This window comes from Schistocerca piceifrons, chromosome 7 (genome assembly GCF_021461385.2).
Source record: "Schistocerca piceifrons isolate TAMUIC-IGC-003096 chromosome 7, iqSchPice1.1, whole genome shotgun sequence".
Lineage (NCBI taxonomy): Eukaryota > Metazoa > Arthropoda > Insecta > Orthoptera > Acrididae > Schistocerca > Schistocerca piceifrons.
The window spans coordinates 320,660,472-320,676,579 of NC_060144.1; the positions used below are offsets into that span (position 1 = coordinate 320,660,472).

Below are 16,108 nucleotides of genomic sequence, written 5' to 3' on the forward strand. Positions count from 1 at the left end.
TCGCCAGTCCCAGCGTTTCTTAGCCGTGAGCAAGTTTCTGATGTGTCGTTGTAGTTGTCAGTGTTGTCATAGTGTGTCTGGGACACATGTGTGAAGGAAGGCACGGTAGAGACTGTGGGATTCAAGGAGGAGGAGGACGGCCTATGGGGGTAAAGTAGGATGGTGGGGGTGGATGGCGACGGAAGGGACGTGGGCCTCCATGGCCTCAGACAAGGTCTGCTCGAGAAAGGAGGCGGCATGGGTAATGTCATCAGGGTGGCTATCGACCTGGGTAGAGAGGGTATCCCAGTAGGCATTCCAGTTGGCACGGGAATAATCATGGACGTATTTCAGGGGAGGGTCATTACGAGGGTCGGGACGGGGGCGACGACCATCTGAAACGGTGAGAAGGACAGGGAGATGGTCACTACCAATGGGGTCCAGGACATCCACCGCTATGCGGCCAAGGAGGTTAGGGAAGGAGAGGATGACATCGGGATTGGAGTTGGATTCAGGGCTGGGGAATGGGGACGAAGTCGCCTACCAGGGCTGTTACGGTTTCTCGCTTATATAGGCAAGATGACATCAGCAGCAGCCAATCAGATCGATCCAATGTGGCGCGCGTGCGTAAGTCGATCTGGGCAGCTAGCAGAGCTATTGCCCTTGGCAGCATCGGTGACGTCAGGTGGCGCCAGGGGCAGGCGCCACGTTTGAAACTGCCACTCCCGCGTCGTGCATCTGTCTCTGCTTTCTTTCTATATCCAACGCTCGCCCCCATGCCCTGCTGAGTGTGTATCCCTGGTCTCTGTTGAAACTGTTGTTGTTTAAACGAATCTCAGCCGCTTCCTTTATAACGGAGTCATAATATGTAGACGCATGAGTCAACACTTTTGTATTTTCGAACTGTATTTCATGTCCGTTTTCTAGGCAATGCTCGGCTATGGCCGACTTGTCAAGCTCCCTTTGTTTTATATGGCGCTTGTGCTCAGTACAACGCTCCACAACCGTGCGAATTGTTTGTCCAATATACATGTTGCTACGTTCACAGGGTACACCATACACACCGGACACTTGAAGAGCAATGTCGTCTTTAACATGGCGCAACATATCTCGTATCTTGGGGGCGGGCCGGAACACTGGTCTTAGTCCATGTTTGTGCAGCAGACGTCCTAACTTACCGCTAGTTGCTCCACAATATGGCAGGAATACAGTTCATTTGGCCTCTTCTACTGATTCAATAGGGGTCTTTCGTCGGCGGCCCTTGAAAGCGTTTGCGATGTCTCTTTTTCTGTACCCATTTTCCCCGAAAACACGTTTTAAGTTCTGCAGTTCAGACTGTAGGTGGTCGTCGTAAGAAATAATCTTGGCTCTATGAACCGACGTGTTCAGGAGAGCTTTCTTGTGTACAGGGTGGTGGAAACTATTGACGTTCAAGTACCGATCAGCGTGTGTTGGTTTCCGGTACACTGAATGACCAAGCTGGCCTCCTGCCTTCCGCTCAATGAAAACATCCAAGAATGGTAGCTTGCCGTGCTTCTCCATCTCGACAGTAAATTTAGTGTTGGGATGGACACCATTCATATGATCGACGAACTGCTGCAGTGTATCTTCACCATGAGGCCATATCAGGAAGGTGTCATCAACATATCGTAGAAAGCAAGATGGCCGTAATGTCGCAGTTTGCAGAGCCTGCTCCACAAAGTGCTCCATGAAGAAATTTGCGACTGCTGGAGACAGTGGTGATCCCATGGCTGTGCCGTCAGTCATCTCACAATATTCATCGCAGTACAAAAAGTACGTTGTCGTTATGACGTGACGGAACAACTTAATGATTCCAGATAGAAAATGTTGGGCCAAAAGATCCAGCATATCTTGTAATGGCACCCTCGTAAAAAGTGACACACTCAGCAGGGCATGGGGACAGGCGTTGGACATCGAAAGAAAGCAGAGATAGATGCGTGACGCGGGAGCGGCAGTTTCAAACGTGGCGCCTGCCCCTGGTGCCACCTGACATCACTGGTGCTGCCACGGGCAATAGCTCTGCTAGCTGCCCGCATCGACTTACGCACGCGTGCCACTTGGATCGATCAGATTGCCTGCTGCCTCGGCCCTAATCCCACAACCAGGCCCACTTTACTTTCACCCGCCCCGCCGCCCTCGTTTAAGCCCATCTCTCCCCTTCCCGCACCCTTCCCACCTCAAACCTCCTGGCGCATCAACAGTATCGTCTCCTCTACCTCAACATTCGCTCCCTCCCTGCAAACAAATACCTCTTCATGCATACCATCTCCCAGCACCAGGTTGACACATTCATCCTTAATGAAACCTTCCTCCAACCCCACAACGTTGTCCGCACCTCCCCCTATCTCCTACACTGCACTGACAATCCCTTACCCCTAGCCTGAGGCGGGGTTGCTATAGGGCACCTCAGGCATCTCCCTGCCCGGCCACAACCCCTCATCAATAACCTGACCAAACAACTCCTCAGCCTATTTTTTCCCTCCCTCACCATCACTTGTGCCACCATCTATATCCGCCCCGCAGCTCCTCTCCCCTTTGACTTCGTTTCCCATGTTGACCGTACCTTCTCCACCTATGTGATCGCTGCTGACCTCAACATCCACAGCTGTGACCCTGCCACCCTTCGGCGGTGGCATCAGTTCCTTGCCACCCTCCATGGTGACCTTGTTCCTCTCCCACAGCACACCCATCCTGAAAGTAACTCCACCCTCGATGTTATCCTCGCTTACCCCAACCTCCTTGGTCGCTTCGCTGTTGATGTCCTTGATCCCGTCAGTAGTGACCATCTCCCTGTCCTTCTCACCATCTCCTCTACCCGTCCCACCACTGCAGCTACCCGCCCAACTGCCCCTCCAAAGTCTGTCCATGACTGCCACTGTGCCAATTGGGATGCCTACCGGGAATCCATTGCCATACAGGTCGAAAGCCACCCCCTCACTATTCACCACCCTGATGACATCACACATGCCTCTTCCTTCCTTCAGAAGACCATCACTGACGCTGTGGAGGCTCATGTCCCTACCAAACTCATCCACCCTCACTGCCCTACGCTTCCTCCACAGGCTGTCCTTCTTCTGCATGAATCCCACAGCCTCTACTGCTTCTTCCTCCGCACTCGTGACTGGGATACTCTCACCCGCCACCAGCAATTACAGCAACATATCCGGAACCTCCTTACAGCAAAGAAACAGCAAAGAAACGCCGGGACTGGCGCCAGACCTGCACACGCCTCAACTCCACCCTCCCTGTCAACTCCTCCAAGTACTGGTCAGCCTTCCACCGCCTTACTGGTAGCCATCCGACCCCACATTACCCCATCCTCCATGACGATTGACCCTTTCCTGACAACCTCAGTAAGGCTAACCATTTTGCTTCCCACCTGTCCGAGGTCTTCTCCATTCCTGTCGATCCCCATATTGATTACTCCCTCTTCCCCACCGTCCTTGACAGCACTGACATCTCTGTCCCCCCTCTCGCCCCTAGCTTCCAGTACTTGGATCAGTTACCCCCCTCAGACATCAACACTCCCATGAATGCACAAGGCATCACACTCGTCCTCCGCTCCAAATGCAATACCGCCCCTGGTCATGATGGTGTCACCTACCGTCACCTCAACGAATCCCCTCCAACCTTCCTGTCTGTCCTTGCTACCCTCTACAATGTCCTCCTCTCCACTGGATTTTACCCCGACCTGTGGAAGACTTCCCATGCCCTGCTGTTCCCTAAACCTAACAAACCCCCCTCCTATCGTCCAATCTGCCTCACCTCCAAGTTCAGTAAGGTCTTCAAGGCCATCCTCTCTTGCCGCATTCACCGCCACCTTAACCATCACCGCCTCCTTCCTCTTACCCAATGTGGCTTCCGGCCTTCCTTCTCCGCTGACGACCACCTCCTTAACCTTACCAGTCTTTTTCACTCCAACTTAACTCCCATCGCTCCACTATCTTTGTTTCCCTTGATCTCCAGAACGCCTATGACCGTGTCTGGCATCAGGGGCTCCTCTTCAAACTCCAGACCTATGCTCTCCCCATCAACTTCGTCCATCTCGTTGCTTCCTTCCTCTCCCATCGTCCCTCCTATGTGACTATCCACAATTCCAACTCCCGTACTTTCTATTCCTCTGCCGGTGTGCCCCAAGGTTCTGTCCTTTCCCCTTTCCTCTATCTCCTGTACACTGCTGATACGCCCAAACCTCCCCCTCCTGTTGATCTTCTCCAATTCGCTGATGACACCACCTTCCTAGCCCTTTATCCTACCCTTCAATGGTCCCAATGTACCCCCCAAACCCACCTTCACCAATTCACCGCTTGGTGCAACCTGTGGTCCCTCCAAGACCAAGGCAATCATCATAGGCCGCACCATCTGCTCCTTCCGCCTCCATGATTTCTACCTCACCATTTATGGCCATCCTATCCACCTCACTTCTACCCTCAAATACCTTGCCCTCACACTCGAACGCCACCTCAACTGGACTCCCCATCTCCTTACCATCCAAAACAAAGCTAACAACCGCTTCCGCCTCCTGAAACTCCTGGCCAGCCGGACGTGGGGTCTGCATCCTTCCACCATCCTTCACACCTACAAATCCTTGATCTGCCCCATCCTCTGTTATGCCAGTGTAGCTTGGATTTCCGCCCCTCCCTGGTTCTATAAAGCCCTCCAAACCCTCGAACGCCATGCGCTCCGCCTCGCCTTCTGCATCCGCCTTCTGTCCCCCATGCACATCCTCTACGACCTCATCCCCTTCCCCCACCTTCTCTTTTTCTTTGAACACGTCCGCACACTATATATTGTCTGCCACCTTGATCCCCCTCACCCCCTGGTGTCTCCCTTCCTCTCCACCCCAACCAGTTACCACACCTTTACCATTGTGTCCCACCCTCTCTCCATCTCCACACCCTCCATCTCCTTTCCCAATGCATCTTCCACCGTCTACCCCTCCTGAATGATGAGCTTCGCCCTGACATCTACCCTCCCTACCACCTCTAACCCCATCTTCTTAACTCCTCCTCAGGGCTCCCTCTCCTCCCCCTCCCTCCTCCTGAGCGGCTTCCCCCTCCTACTTCCCCTCCATCTCTTGTGCCTCCTTTCAGTGTCTCTGCACTCCCTCCTGCCCTGTCTTTCCTCTTCATCTCCCACCCCACGTGTCTCCTGCCTCTTCATGTACCTGCTGACGCCCCTACTCTCTTCATCCCGCCGCTTCCCCTACTGCCCCTTGCTCTCCTCTCCTTTTCCATCCTCTCTGCCCTTTCCCTCGGCAGGTCCCGCCTGGCAGTTTTATTCTTTGTCGTGTGTGCTCCAGATGGGTTCTAAGTGTGTTGTTCTGGAGTGTTTTTACTACTGTGGCCGACTTTTAACGTGTGCATGTCCATTCAGTGTCTTCTCCGAGTTTTGAAGAATCGCCAACTGTGTTTTTAACTTTCTGGTGACCTTTTTTTTTAAAACTCCGTGTTAGTCTATTTTTTTACCTCCATTTTTCCCCATTATTATGTTTTAAGTTCCCCTTTATCGCCTTATGTATGTAACATTTTATTCTTATTTTAAGTTGTCATGTCACTCGGCTGAAGAGCGGCGGATTGTGCCACTGACAGCCCTCCCCTGAAATCACAATAATGAAAAAAAAAATGATGGCCATCGAAAGCTCGAGGATTTTATTCGAATTGACGGGGCTGGAAAACCGAGAACATATTATTCATAAGTTACTTGTATGACTGGGTTCCGCTGTGATAATGCAAGCACTAGTAACGTATTTTCTTAAATGTATTCAGATTGATAAAGAATACACTGATAACGTATTTTGTCACTGAGGTTGTCTAGATATTACCATATGTGAATTTTGGGTGAACGTTTTGTGAAGAAATCATCTTTATACGAAATATTCTGGACCAACGTGCTCTTACAGTTAGACTGGCGAATTTTATCATTCTGATTTTGTGCTACCTGTTGTTGATTAAAGAAAGGAAGATGTTCTTCCTTCGTAGCCATGGCTAGTAAACTACAAAGTTCTACTGACCTACGAGAAGCTTACACATACAAATTATAACACCTGTATCGTATCATTGTTGGCTGACAGATGTGGGTTAAATCTGAACTGCCTTCATTTACGAGTGTTGAAGAAACAATATTGACATATATGTACACTGTGTAATAAACAATATTACTAGAAATGTACGAGAAATTTATTAGCGTAGTAGTGTTAACAAACAAACAACATTATTCCGTAATTGAGTTTTAGTCAATAATGAAACTAAGAGTGCGTACAAGACTACACTCCATGAAATAAAGTTTAGTGGATACACTACGAATTATTAGATAATTTCATGGAAGTTATTAACATTATATTTAAGTTTACGATCACTCTTTTCAGAAACGTTTATTTTTGGACAAAAGCAATGCCAAATGGCGAATGCTTACCGTAATCCGAGGAGCCGGTGCCGTTGTAGTCAAAATAATAGAAGTGAACAGGTACACTGCTGGAGTTCGCCACCGCCCTAGCGAATGAGTCCGCTGGATAAATGAAGAACAGATCGGATAACAGCTGTAAATAGTGAATTTGTAAGAACAGACATTTAATTTGTAGAAATATATAGATATCAGTGAAGTTTATCATACAGAACAGTGTTTCAGAGGATTAACCTTGTCGTGTCTTCCAACTAATTTATAAAATTCTGGCATGTGTTTTCACTTGTGATAACAGCGTTAGAGAAACAACGGTTTGCCGATTGAAATTGTGTGATCAGAATGATGGTAGTCCTGTAAGCCACACATCCGATTGGTTTGCTTCACAGTTCTGATGTAATAGAGCATGTGATAGGTAGATACACCATAGGAATATTAACGATCCAGTAGTTTACTCCCTCAGCTAACCAATTTGCCTAGACCATACAACCAGTACGTCATCATTTTATGTGTTGAGCGTTGATTCCGTGCTTTGTAACTACCTTTATCGTTCTATGTAACTGACGTCATAAGCTGAAGATAAAGAGATAGAGAAAGTGTATGAGGATATTGAAAGGGTAATACAGTATGTAAAGGGGGATGAAAATCTAATAGTGATGGGGAACTGGAATGCAGTCGTAGGGGAAGGAGAAGAAGAAAAGGTTACAGGAGAATATGGGATTGGGACAAGGAATGAGAGAGGAAAAAGACTAATTGAGTTCTGTAACAAGTTACGGCTAGTACTAGCGAATACTCTGTTCAGGAATCACAAGAGGAGGAGGTATACTTGGAAAAAATCGTGTGATAGGGGGAGATTTTAGTTAGATTACATCATGGTCAGACAGAGTTTCCGAAATTAGATATTGGATTGTATGGTGTACCCAGGAGCAGATATAGACTCAGATCACAATATAGTAGTGATAAAGAGTAGGCTGAAGTTTAGGACATAAGTCAGGAAGAATCAATACGCAAAGAAGTGGCATACGGAAGTATTAAGGAATGACGAGATGCAGTTCAAGTTCTCTAAGGCTATAGATACAACTATAAGGAATAGCTCAGTAGGGGTTACAGCTGAAGAGGAACAGACATCTCTAAAAAAGGCCATCACAGATGTTGGGAAGGAAAACATAGGTTCAAAGAAGGTAACTGCGAAGAAACCATGGGTAACAGAAGAAATACTTCAATTGATTGAAGAAAGGAGGAAGTACAAAAATGTTCCGGGAAACTAAGGGATACAGAAATAAAAGCCGCTCGGGAATGTTATAAATTGGAAATGCAGGGAAGCTAAGACGAAATGGCTGCAGGAAAATGTGAAGACATCGAAAAAGAAATGAGTGTCGAAAGAACAGACTCATCATTCAGGAAAGTCAAAACAACCTTCGGTGACATTAAAAGCAAGGGTGATAACGTTAAGATTGCAAAGGAAATTCCACTGTTAAATGCAGATGAGAGAGCGGAAAGGTGGAAAGAATACATTGAAAGCCTCTATGAGGTGATGTGATAGAAGAAGAAACAGGATTCGATTTCGAAGAGATAAGGGACCCAGTATTAGAATCAGAAGTTAAAAGAGCTTTGGAGGACTTCACATCAAATAAGGCAGACGGGATAGATAACATTCCGTCAGAATTTCTAAAATCATTGAGGGAAGTGGCAACGAAACGGCTATTCACGTAGGTTTGTAGAATGTATAAGTCTGGCGACATACCATCTGACTTTCGGAAAAATATCGTCCACACAATTCCGACAACGCAAAAGCTGACAAGTGCGAGAATTATCGCACAATCAGCTTAACAGCTCATGCATCCATGCTGCTTACAAGAATAATATACTGAAGAATGGAAAAGAAAATTGAGGATGCGCTAGATGACGATAAGTTTGGTTTTAGGAAAGGTAAAAGGATGAGAGAGGCAATTTCCACGTTGCGGTTGATAATGGAAGCAAGACTAAACAAAAATCAAGACACATTCATAGGATTTCTCGACCTAGAAAAAGCGTTCGACAGTGTAAAATGATGCAAATGTTCGAAATTCTGAAAAAAGCAGGGGTAAGCTATAGGGAAAGACAGGTCATGTACAATATGTACAACAGCCAAGAGGGAATAATAAGAGTGGTCGACCAAGAACGAAGTGCTCATATTAAAAATGGTGGAAGACAAGGATGTAGCCTTTCGCTCCTACTGTACATCGAGGGAGCAATGATGGAAATGAAAGAAAGGTTCAGGAGTGGAATTAAAATTCAAGGTGAATGGATATCAATGATACGACTCACTGATGACATTGCTATCTTGAGTGAAAGTGAAGAAGAAATACGTGATCTGCTGAACGGTCTAATGAGTGCAGAGTATGAAATGAGAGTAAATCGAAGATAGACGAAGGTAATGAGAAGTAGTAGAAATGAGAACAGCCAGAAACTTAATATCAGGATTGATGCTCACGAATTACATGAAGTTAAGGACAATAAAGTAACCAAAGACGGACGAAGTAAGGAGGACATCAAAAGCAGCTAGCAATGGCAAAAAGAGCATCCCTGACCAAGAGAAGTCTACTAACATCAAATATCGGCCTTAATTTGAGGAAGAAATTTCTGAGAATGTACATCTGGAGTACAACACTGTGGGGTAGTAAAACACGGACTGTGGGAAAACAGGAAGAGAACCGAAGCATTTGAGATGTGCTACAACAGCCGAATGTTGAAAATTACGTGTACTGATAAGGTAAAGAATGCGGAGATTCTGCGCAGAATCGGAGAGGAAAGGAACATGCGGGAAACACTGATCAGGAGAAGGGACAGGATGATAGGACATCTGTTAATACATGAGGGAATGACTTCCATGGTACTAGAGGGAGCTGTAGAGGACAAAAACTGTAGAGCAAGAGACTGGAATACGTCCAGCAAATAACAGAGGACGTAGTTTGCAAGTGCTACTCTGAGATGAAGAGGGAAGGAATTCGTGGCGGGCTGCATCAAACTAGTCAGAAGATTGATGAAAAAAAAAAAAGACAGAGAGGAGACATATGGAAAGTCGTTTTTCTTTTATTCTATTTGCGTGTGGAACAGGAAAGGAAATGAAGAATAGCTATAAGGGGTACCTTCGCTACAAACCGTAAGGTGGAGTGTGGAGCATCAATGTAGAGGTAGATGCAGCACAGAACCCGGCAAGCATTACAAAGCGGTGGTTATCGACAAACGTGTTGTTTCTGTTTTAGGGCGCCAAAACGACTAGGGTCATACACGCCAATGTCAAAACTGTAGAACACAAAGACAACGAGAGGAGTTAAAAACGAGTACACGTCAATCTCAATCGACGGAAGGGAAGACAGCTGAAAACAGAGGCCTGCAGAAAGGTCTATGACGTACGCCATATAGAAACGGACGTCGAGAACTAAAAATTAAATGGCTTTCGTCATATTGCTACGACGGATAAAAAGTAAAACGAGGTTGACAGCCTATGCGTCTTTTGCTGAAACGGCTGATAACTCACACGGAAAACACAAACGAGAACGTAAGCGGTCAAGAAAAGGGCATTCCGTAAAGATATGGCGGACCGTCAAAAGTTGAACGCAGTGTGTACGAAGTGGTGGGGGAGCAGCATTTAACAAATGGCGATGGCTAAAAAGACAGTGTCCAATACGCAGCCTAGTTAAAGTGTTAAAGTGATCTCCTCTCGGCGAGAGGTCATAGAGGATGTCGTCCAAGCCTCTGGGAGAGGCTTAATAACCCTGACTCTTCGTTCTCCGATAGATGTCTACCAGCGTTTGTCCTTCAGATAGCCAAGGCAAGAATAATAACATGTTGGTTTTGTTTGGACGCATTTAGTAATAACATTCCCACATCTCAAATTTCCGAATTTGCCGCTCGGATGTCAGAAAACACGAATGCCACACAGATGCCTTGTCTACATATTGGTGGTTATACACCCGCATTGGAGATGCGCTACGTTACCTATACGCAGCAGCAACGCGCTCAAATGGACACTTTTTGATCGCCTCTTATACAGGAGACAGAGACTGTAGCCAATTCGACACGATATGGCAAGTATCCGCAGCCATAAGAGAATGTTTATAATTACATCAACCACTGCCTGCATCTGGTCCATAGAGAAGCCCTCGTCGCCGAAGTAGAATTTCTCCAGCTGTTCCGCCGCACGGGTCCGCTGTTCCTCCGTGGGCAGCGGCAGCTGGGAGCCGATCAGCATCGTGAAGTTCTCCTTCATATCGGCTTCCCCCGCTTCTGTCAGCAGTTGAGACACTGGAACACACAAACAGCTCTCCAGTAACAGCCAGCTTTTGAGAGAATGACACTTTACAATTCCAGGTAAGGTGCATCTAACACGTTCTGCTGGCTAATGAAACGTACACCACAATTTCGCGTCTGTTTTAGTATACACTAGCATGTAGTACTTATCATCAGTTGATGTTTGTAGCAAATTTCTCATCTGTGTGCAGAGAGTAGGCACATATGTTCATTAAAATCCCTGTTGTAGAATACGCCTATACTCACACCTTATAATGTTACGATAACTGAAAAAAATCAGTGGTCAATGTTTAAATCCATGTTTCTCGGTAATTAGTTACACTTCTAGCCATGAAAATGGCAACACCATGAAAATGGTGTGCAACGAACGTCAAACTGGCAAGTCGTGTATTAGCTGCTTGGGGTAGCAAATGAAAAGCATTTCACAGCAACTGAATCTAAGGTAAGGTTTTCTAATTCCGAAATCGCATTTCAGCGTTGGTTATTTGTGAGAAGATCGTATTATGTCTCGTGGAAGATGGAGAAAAGTCTACCAGCTCGCATCGAAATTCGATAACGGCAGGATCCTTGACCATCGAGACTATTTTATCGTCCCGCGATATCGGTGCACGTGTTGGTCGCAAACTCACGTTTGTCATGCGTATATGGAAGTGACAGATTCAGAGCGGCCATAATAAGAAGAAACAGAACCCCTCGACGACTAGAGATAGAACGTTCATATTAGCATTTGAACTTTGTCGACCCGCTGGTTCATGGTCAACATCGATATCGCGATGCAACAGCACATACCGGTAAAATGTGCCTGTGGCTCTCGTTGCCGCTGTAAACGGAAACTAATGGATCAGCGTGGCTTCAGCAGAAGTGTAGGATGACTCGCAGACGCATGTGCGAACCGGACTGTCAAATTATTGAGTCTGAAAGAGGTCGCGTTATTAGCATGAGAAAATTTGATGGATTCATCTGGCAAATTGCTGACCCGCCAGGGTAGCTGAGCGCGCTAACGCGTTGCTTCCTGGACTCGGGTAGGCGCGCCGGCCCCAGAACGAATCCGCCCGGCGGTTTAATGACGAGGGCCGGTGTGGTAGCCAGCCTGGATTTTGGTTTTTAGGCGGTTTTCTACATCCCGCTACGTGAATACTAGGCTGGTCCCCACGTTCCACCTCAGTTAAACGACTCACAGACATTTTAAAAACGTTCGCACTATTTCATGACTTACACTCGACACAGTCAGCTAGGGTACACTACCTGCGTCCCGCGGAGTTCGAGACGGCGGCAGGAAGGCCATCCGGCCACCCTCTGCCATTAATACTGCCAAATCTGTCATAACAAAGCCGACCCCGCGTTGGAGAGGGACACAGGCCTGAGAAAGAAAGAATCTGGGAAATTGCTGCTCTTGTAGGACGAAGTGTCTTGGCATTGGAACAGGTGTATACAGAATGGTTCACGGAAGGCCGGAGAACACGACAAGATGGGTCAGGTCGCAACACCCAGATCACCCCGCCCCCACCCCCCCAGGGAGATCGACACCTCATTCGAATGGTGTTGCAGGACACATCCGCGTCCTCCTCGGATCTGGCCCAACAGCACACACAGTAACACAGAAGTGACAGTCCATTGCCATGTATTACGGCATGGGTTACATGTCCGTCGTCCAATCTCCTCCTACCTTTGACGAATGTGCAGAAACATGTTAGTCGGAAATGGTGCATGGAATGACGTCAGTACAGACAGAAATGGCATCAGATAATGTTTTCGGACGAAACCAGTTTCTGTTTCTTTGAAAATGATGACGATATTTTGGTTCACGAACAGGAGTGGCATCACAGTGACTGCATCCGCACCAGACAACCAGCACCAAATCAAGGCCTTATCGTGTGGGGTGCTTTTGGGTACAACAACGAATCACATTTGGTACGTGTCCAAGTACTGCGACGAGTGTGACCTACATGAATGACATCATGTGACTGGTAGCCATAACGTTTCTACAGAACGCTCCAAACGCCATTTCTCAACAAGAAAATGCACGACCACATGTGTCTACACGAATACGTGCCTTCTTCGTGTCACAGGATTTCAGCCTTTGCCCTGGTCCGCCAGATCACCATTAAATATGTGTGGCATATTGTGAAACGATAGGTGCAGCTATGTGACACAATACTAACTACCACAGATGAACTTTGGAGCCAAGTGAATGCAGCATGCATGGATATACACTACTGGCCATTAAAAGAAGAAACGCAGTTGATAAACGGGTATTCATTGGACAAATATATTATCCTAGAACTGACATGTGATTACATTTTCACGCAATTTGGGTGCATAGATCCTCAGAAACCAGTACCCAGAACAACCACCTTTGGCCGTAATAACGGCCTTGATACGCCTGGGCATTCAGTCAAACAGAGCTTGGATGCCGTGTACAGGTACAGCTGCCCATGCAGCTCCAACACGATACCACAGTTCATCAAGAGTAGTGACTGGCGTATTAGGACGAGCCAGTTGCTCGGCCAACATTGACCAGACGTTTTCAATTGGTGAGAGGTCTGGAGAATGTGCTGGCCAGGTCAGCAGTCCAACATTTTCTGTATCCAGAAAGGCCCGCACAGGACTTGCAACATGCGGTCGTTCATTATCCCGCTGAAATGAAGGGTTTCGCAGGTATCCAATGAAGGGTAGAGCCACGGTTCGTAACACGTCTGAAAAGTAACTTCCACTGTTCAAAGTGCCGTCAATGCGACCAAGAGGCGACCGAGACGCGTAACCAATGGCACCCCATAACATTACGCCGGTTGATACGCCAATATCGCGATGACGAATACACGCTTCCAATGTGCGTGCACCGCGATGTCGCCAAACACGGATGCGACCATCACGATGTTGTAAACAGAACCTGGATTCATTTGAAAAAAATGACGTTTTGCCATTCGTGCGCCCAGGTTCGCCGTTGAGTACACCATCGCAGGCGCTCCTGTCTGTGATGCAGCGTCAAGGGTAATCGCAGCCATGGTCTCCGATTTGATAGTCCATGGTGCTGCAAACGTCGTCGAACTGTTCGTGCAGATGATTGTTGTCTTGCAAACGTCCCCATCTGTTAACTCAGGGATCGAGACGTGGCTGCACGATCCGTTACAGCCATGCGGATAAGATGCCTGTCTTCTCGACTGCCAGTGATACGAGGCCGTTGGGATCGAGCATGGCGTTCCGTATTACCCTCCTGCTAACAGTCATTGGATGTCGACCAACGCGAGCAGCAATGTTGCGATACGATAAACGCAATCGCGATAGGCTACAGGCGGTCGGGGTGGCCGAGCGGTTCTAGGCGCTACGGTCTGGAACCGCGCGACTGCTACGGTCACAGGTTTGAATCCTGCCTCGGGCATGGATGTGAGTGATGTCCTTAGGTTTAAGTAGTTCTAAGTTCTAGGGGACTGATGACCTCAGAAGTTAAGTCCCCGAGTGCTCAGAGCCATTTGAACCATTTGATAGGCTACAATCCGACCTTTGTCAAAGTCGGAAACGTGATGGTACGCATTTCTGATCCTTACACGAGGCATCACAACAACGTTTCACCAGGCAACGCCGGTCAACTGCTGTTTGTGTATGAGAAATCGGTTGGAAACTTTCCTCATGTCAGCACATTGTAGTTGCCGCCACCAGCGCCAACCTTGTGTGAATGTTCTGAAAAGCTAATCATTTGCATATCACAGCATCTTCTTCCTGACGGTTAAATTTCCCGTCTGTAGCACGTCATCTTCATGGTGTAGCCGGCCGCGGTGGTCTCGTGGTTCTAGGCGCGCAGTCCGGAACCGTGCGACTGCTGCGGTCGCAGGTTGGAATCCTGCCTCGGGCATGGATGTGTGTGATGTCCTTAGGTTAGTTAGGTTTAAGTAGTTCTAAGTTCTAGGGGACTAATGACCACAGCAGTTGAGTCCCATAGTGCTCAGAGCCATTTGAACCATTTTTCATGGTGTAGCAATTTTACTGGCCAGTAGTGTACTACAGGATGCCATTCGGCCCTTTTAAGCTTCGATGCCTTCAAGCATGGAACAAGTTGTCAGGACTCCTGACGGACTCTGCATCTATTAGGGAACAGGACACATGCTGAACAGAGGTGACTGAAATATTAATGTTTTCTGCAAAACATAGTAATGTAGATGTGTTGTGAGTATGAAGATCCTATCTTCAGTCGTTCAAGGCACTGTTCCTTCTGAACATGAGTGTATAAGGAAGAGTATCCGTTTGTCTGTTTCTTTGTAATTCAAACACTTATACGGCTTTACTCCGGTCTTGATGAAATTTTGCTCACTTCACCTTCAAAATAGGAGGAAGATCACTGTATAAATAAGATTTTGAAATCTGATTTGAAAAATATGTTTGTAATATATAAAGGGGAAAGGTTGTTACCAAAAACCTCTAAAAGTTCTTGATCGATCTACTTCAAATTTCCACACGAGCCCTTAATGAACATTTGGCCGGGCATATGCTATGTATAGTATGCTCAGATTATAAATATACGTATAAAATATAAAGAAGGGGAAACATTGTTGCTAAACATCTCTAAGAGATCTTTGAAGTAGTGTACTTCAAAGCCTTGGCCGATTTACTTCAAATATCTGCACTGAAAAGAAAAAAATGAAGAAAATTAATAAAACATTAAATGCCTTAAAAACGAAATACATCGTGGTAAACTGATTGTAGTTTCATCGCGTGAATAAATTACACTGGCAATACCCGTCTTGAAGACAGTCATTTATGGACTTGTAAAGCCATCAGAAGGTCAAAACCAACGGGAAAATAATTTAGACAGGGCACGTGTATGGTGCGAAAAGTGGCAACTGACGCTAAGTAATGAAAAGTATGACGTCATTCACATGAGTAAACTTTCGGTTATATGGTAAATCAGACATATTTAAAGGCTGTCAACAAAACAACAAGAGATAACAATTACGAACAGCTTAAATTTGAACAATCCCGCACATAACGCTGTGAGAAAAGGGGACCAAAGATTGCGGTTTATTACTTTATTGCAACTTTGAACATGAAACAAATCTGCTAGAGACTGCCTACACTACTACTGTCCTCTGCTCGAGTATTGTGCGGCATGATGCCGTTACCAGACAGGACTGAAGGAATAATTCGAAAGACTTTAAATGAGGGCGGATCGCAAAAAATTGAAGAGTGTGCCACGATATGATACTCGAGTTCCAATATCATCATCATTTTCATCAACTTGCAAGTTGCCGAAGTGGCGTTATCTACAAAGACTTGCAATACTGCGGAAGAACTCCCCCGAATGGGGCCTCCCGGCCAACAATGCCATACGATCATTTCCATTGTTATTCCAACAGCAGTTATTTAAACAAAAAGTCGTTTTCAATTGCGGCAAGACATTTTCGTGAACTTTCGATCTCCACCT

The 16,108-nt window shown here is 46.6% G+C and overlaps 1 protein-coding gene across 1 annotated transcript in view; it reads right to left on the reverse strand.

Moving 5' to 3' along the window:
- Positions 1–16,108, reverse strand: part of LOC124805657 (venom carboxylesterase-6-like) — a 64,465-nt gene that overhangs the window by 14,321 nt on the left and 34,036 nt on the right. Inside the window, exons 7-8 of the mRNA XM_047266224.1 lie at positions 10,508–10,686; positions 6,415–6,538 (exon numbers count right to left, since the gene is read on the reverse strand). Of these exons, the coding sequence (XP_047122180.1) occupies positions 6,415–6,538; positions 10,508–10,686 (303 nt within the window). The remainder of the gene's footprint in view (positions 1–6,414; positions 6,539–10,507; positions 10,687–16,108) is intronic.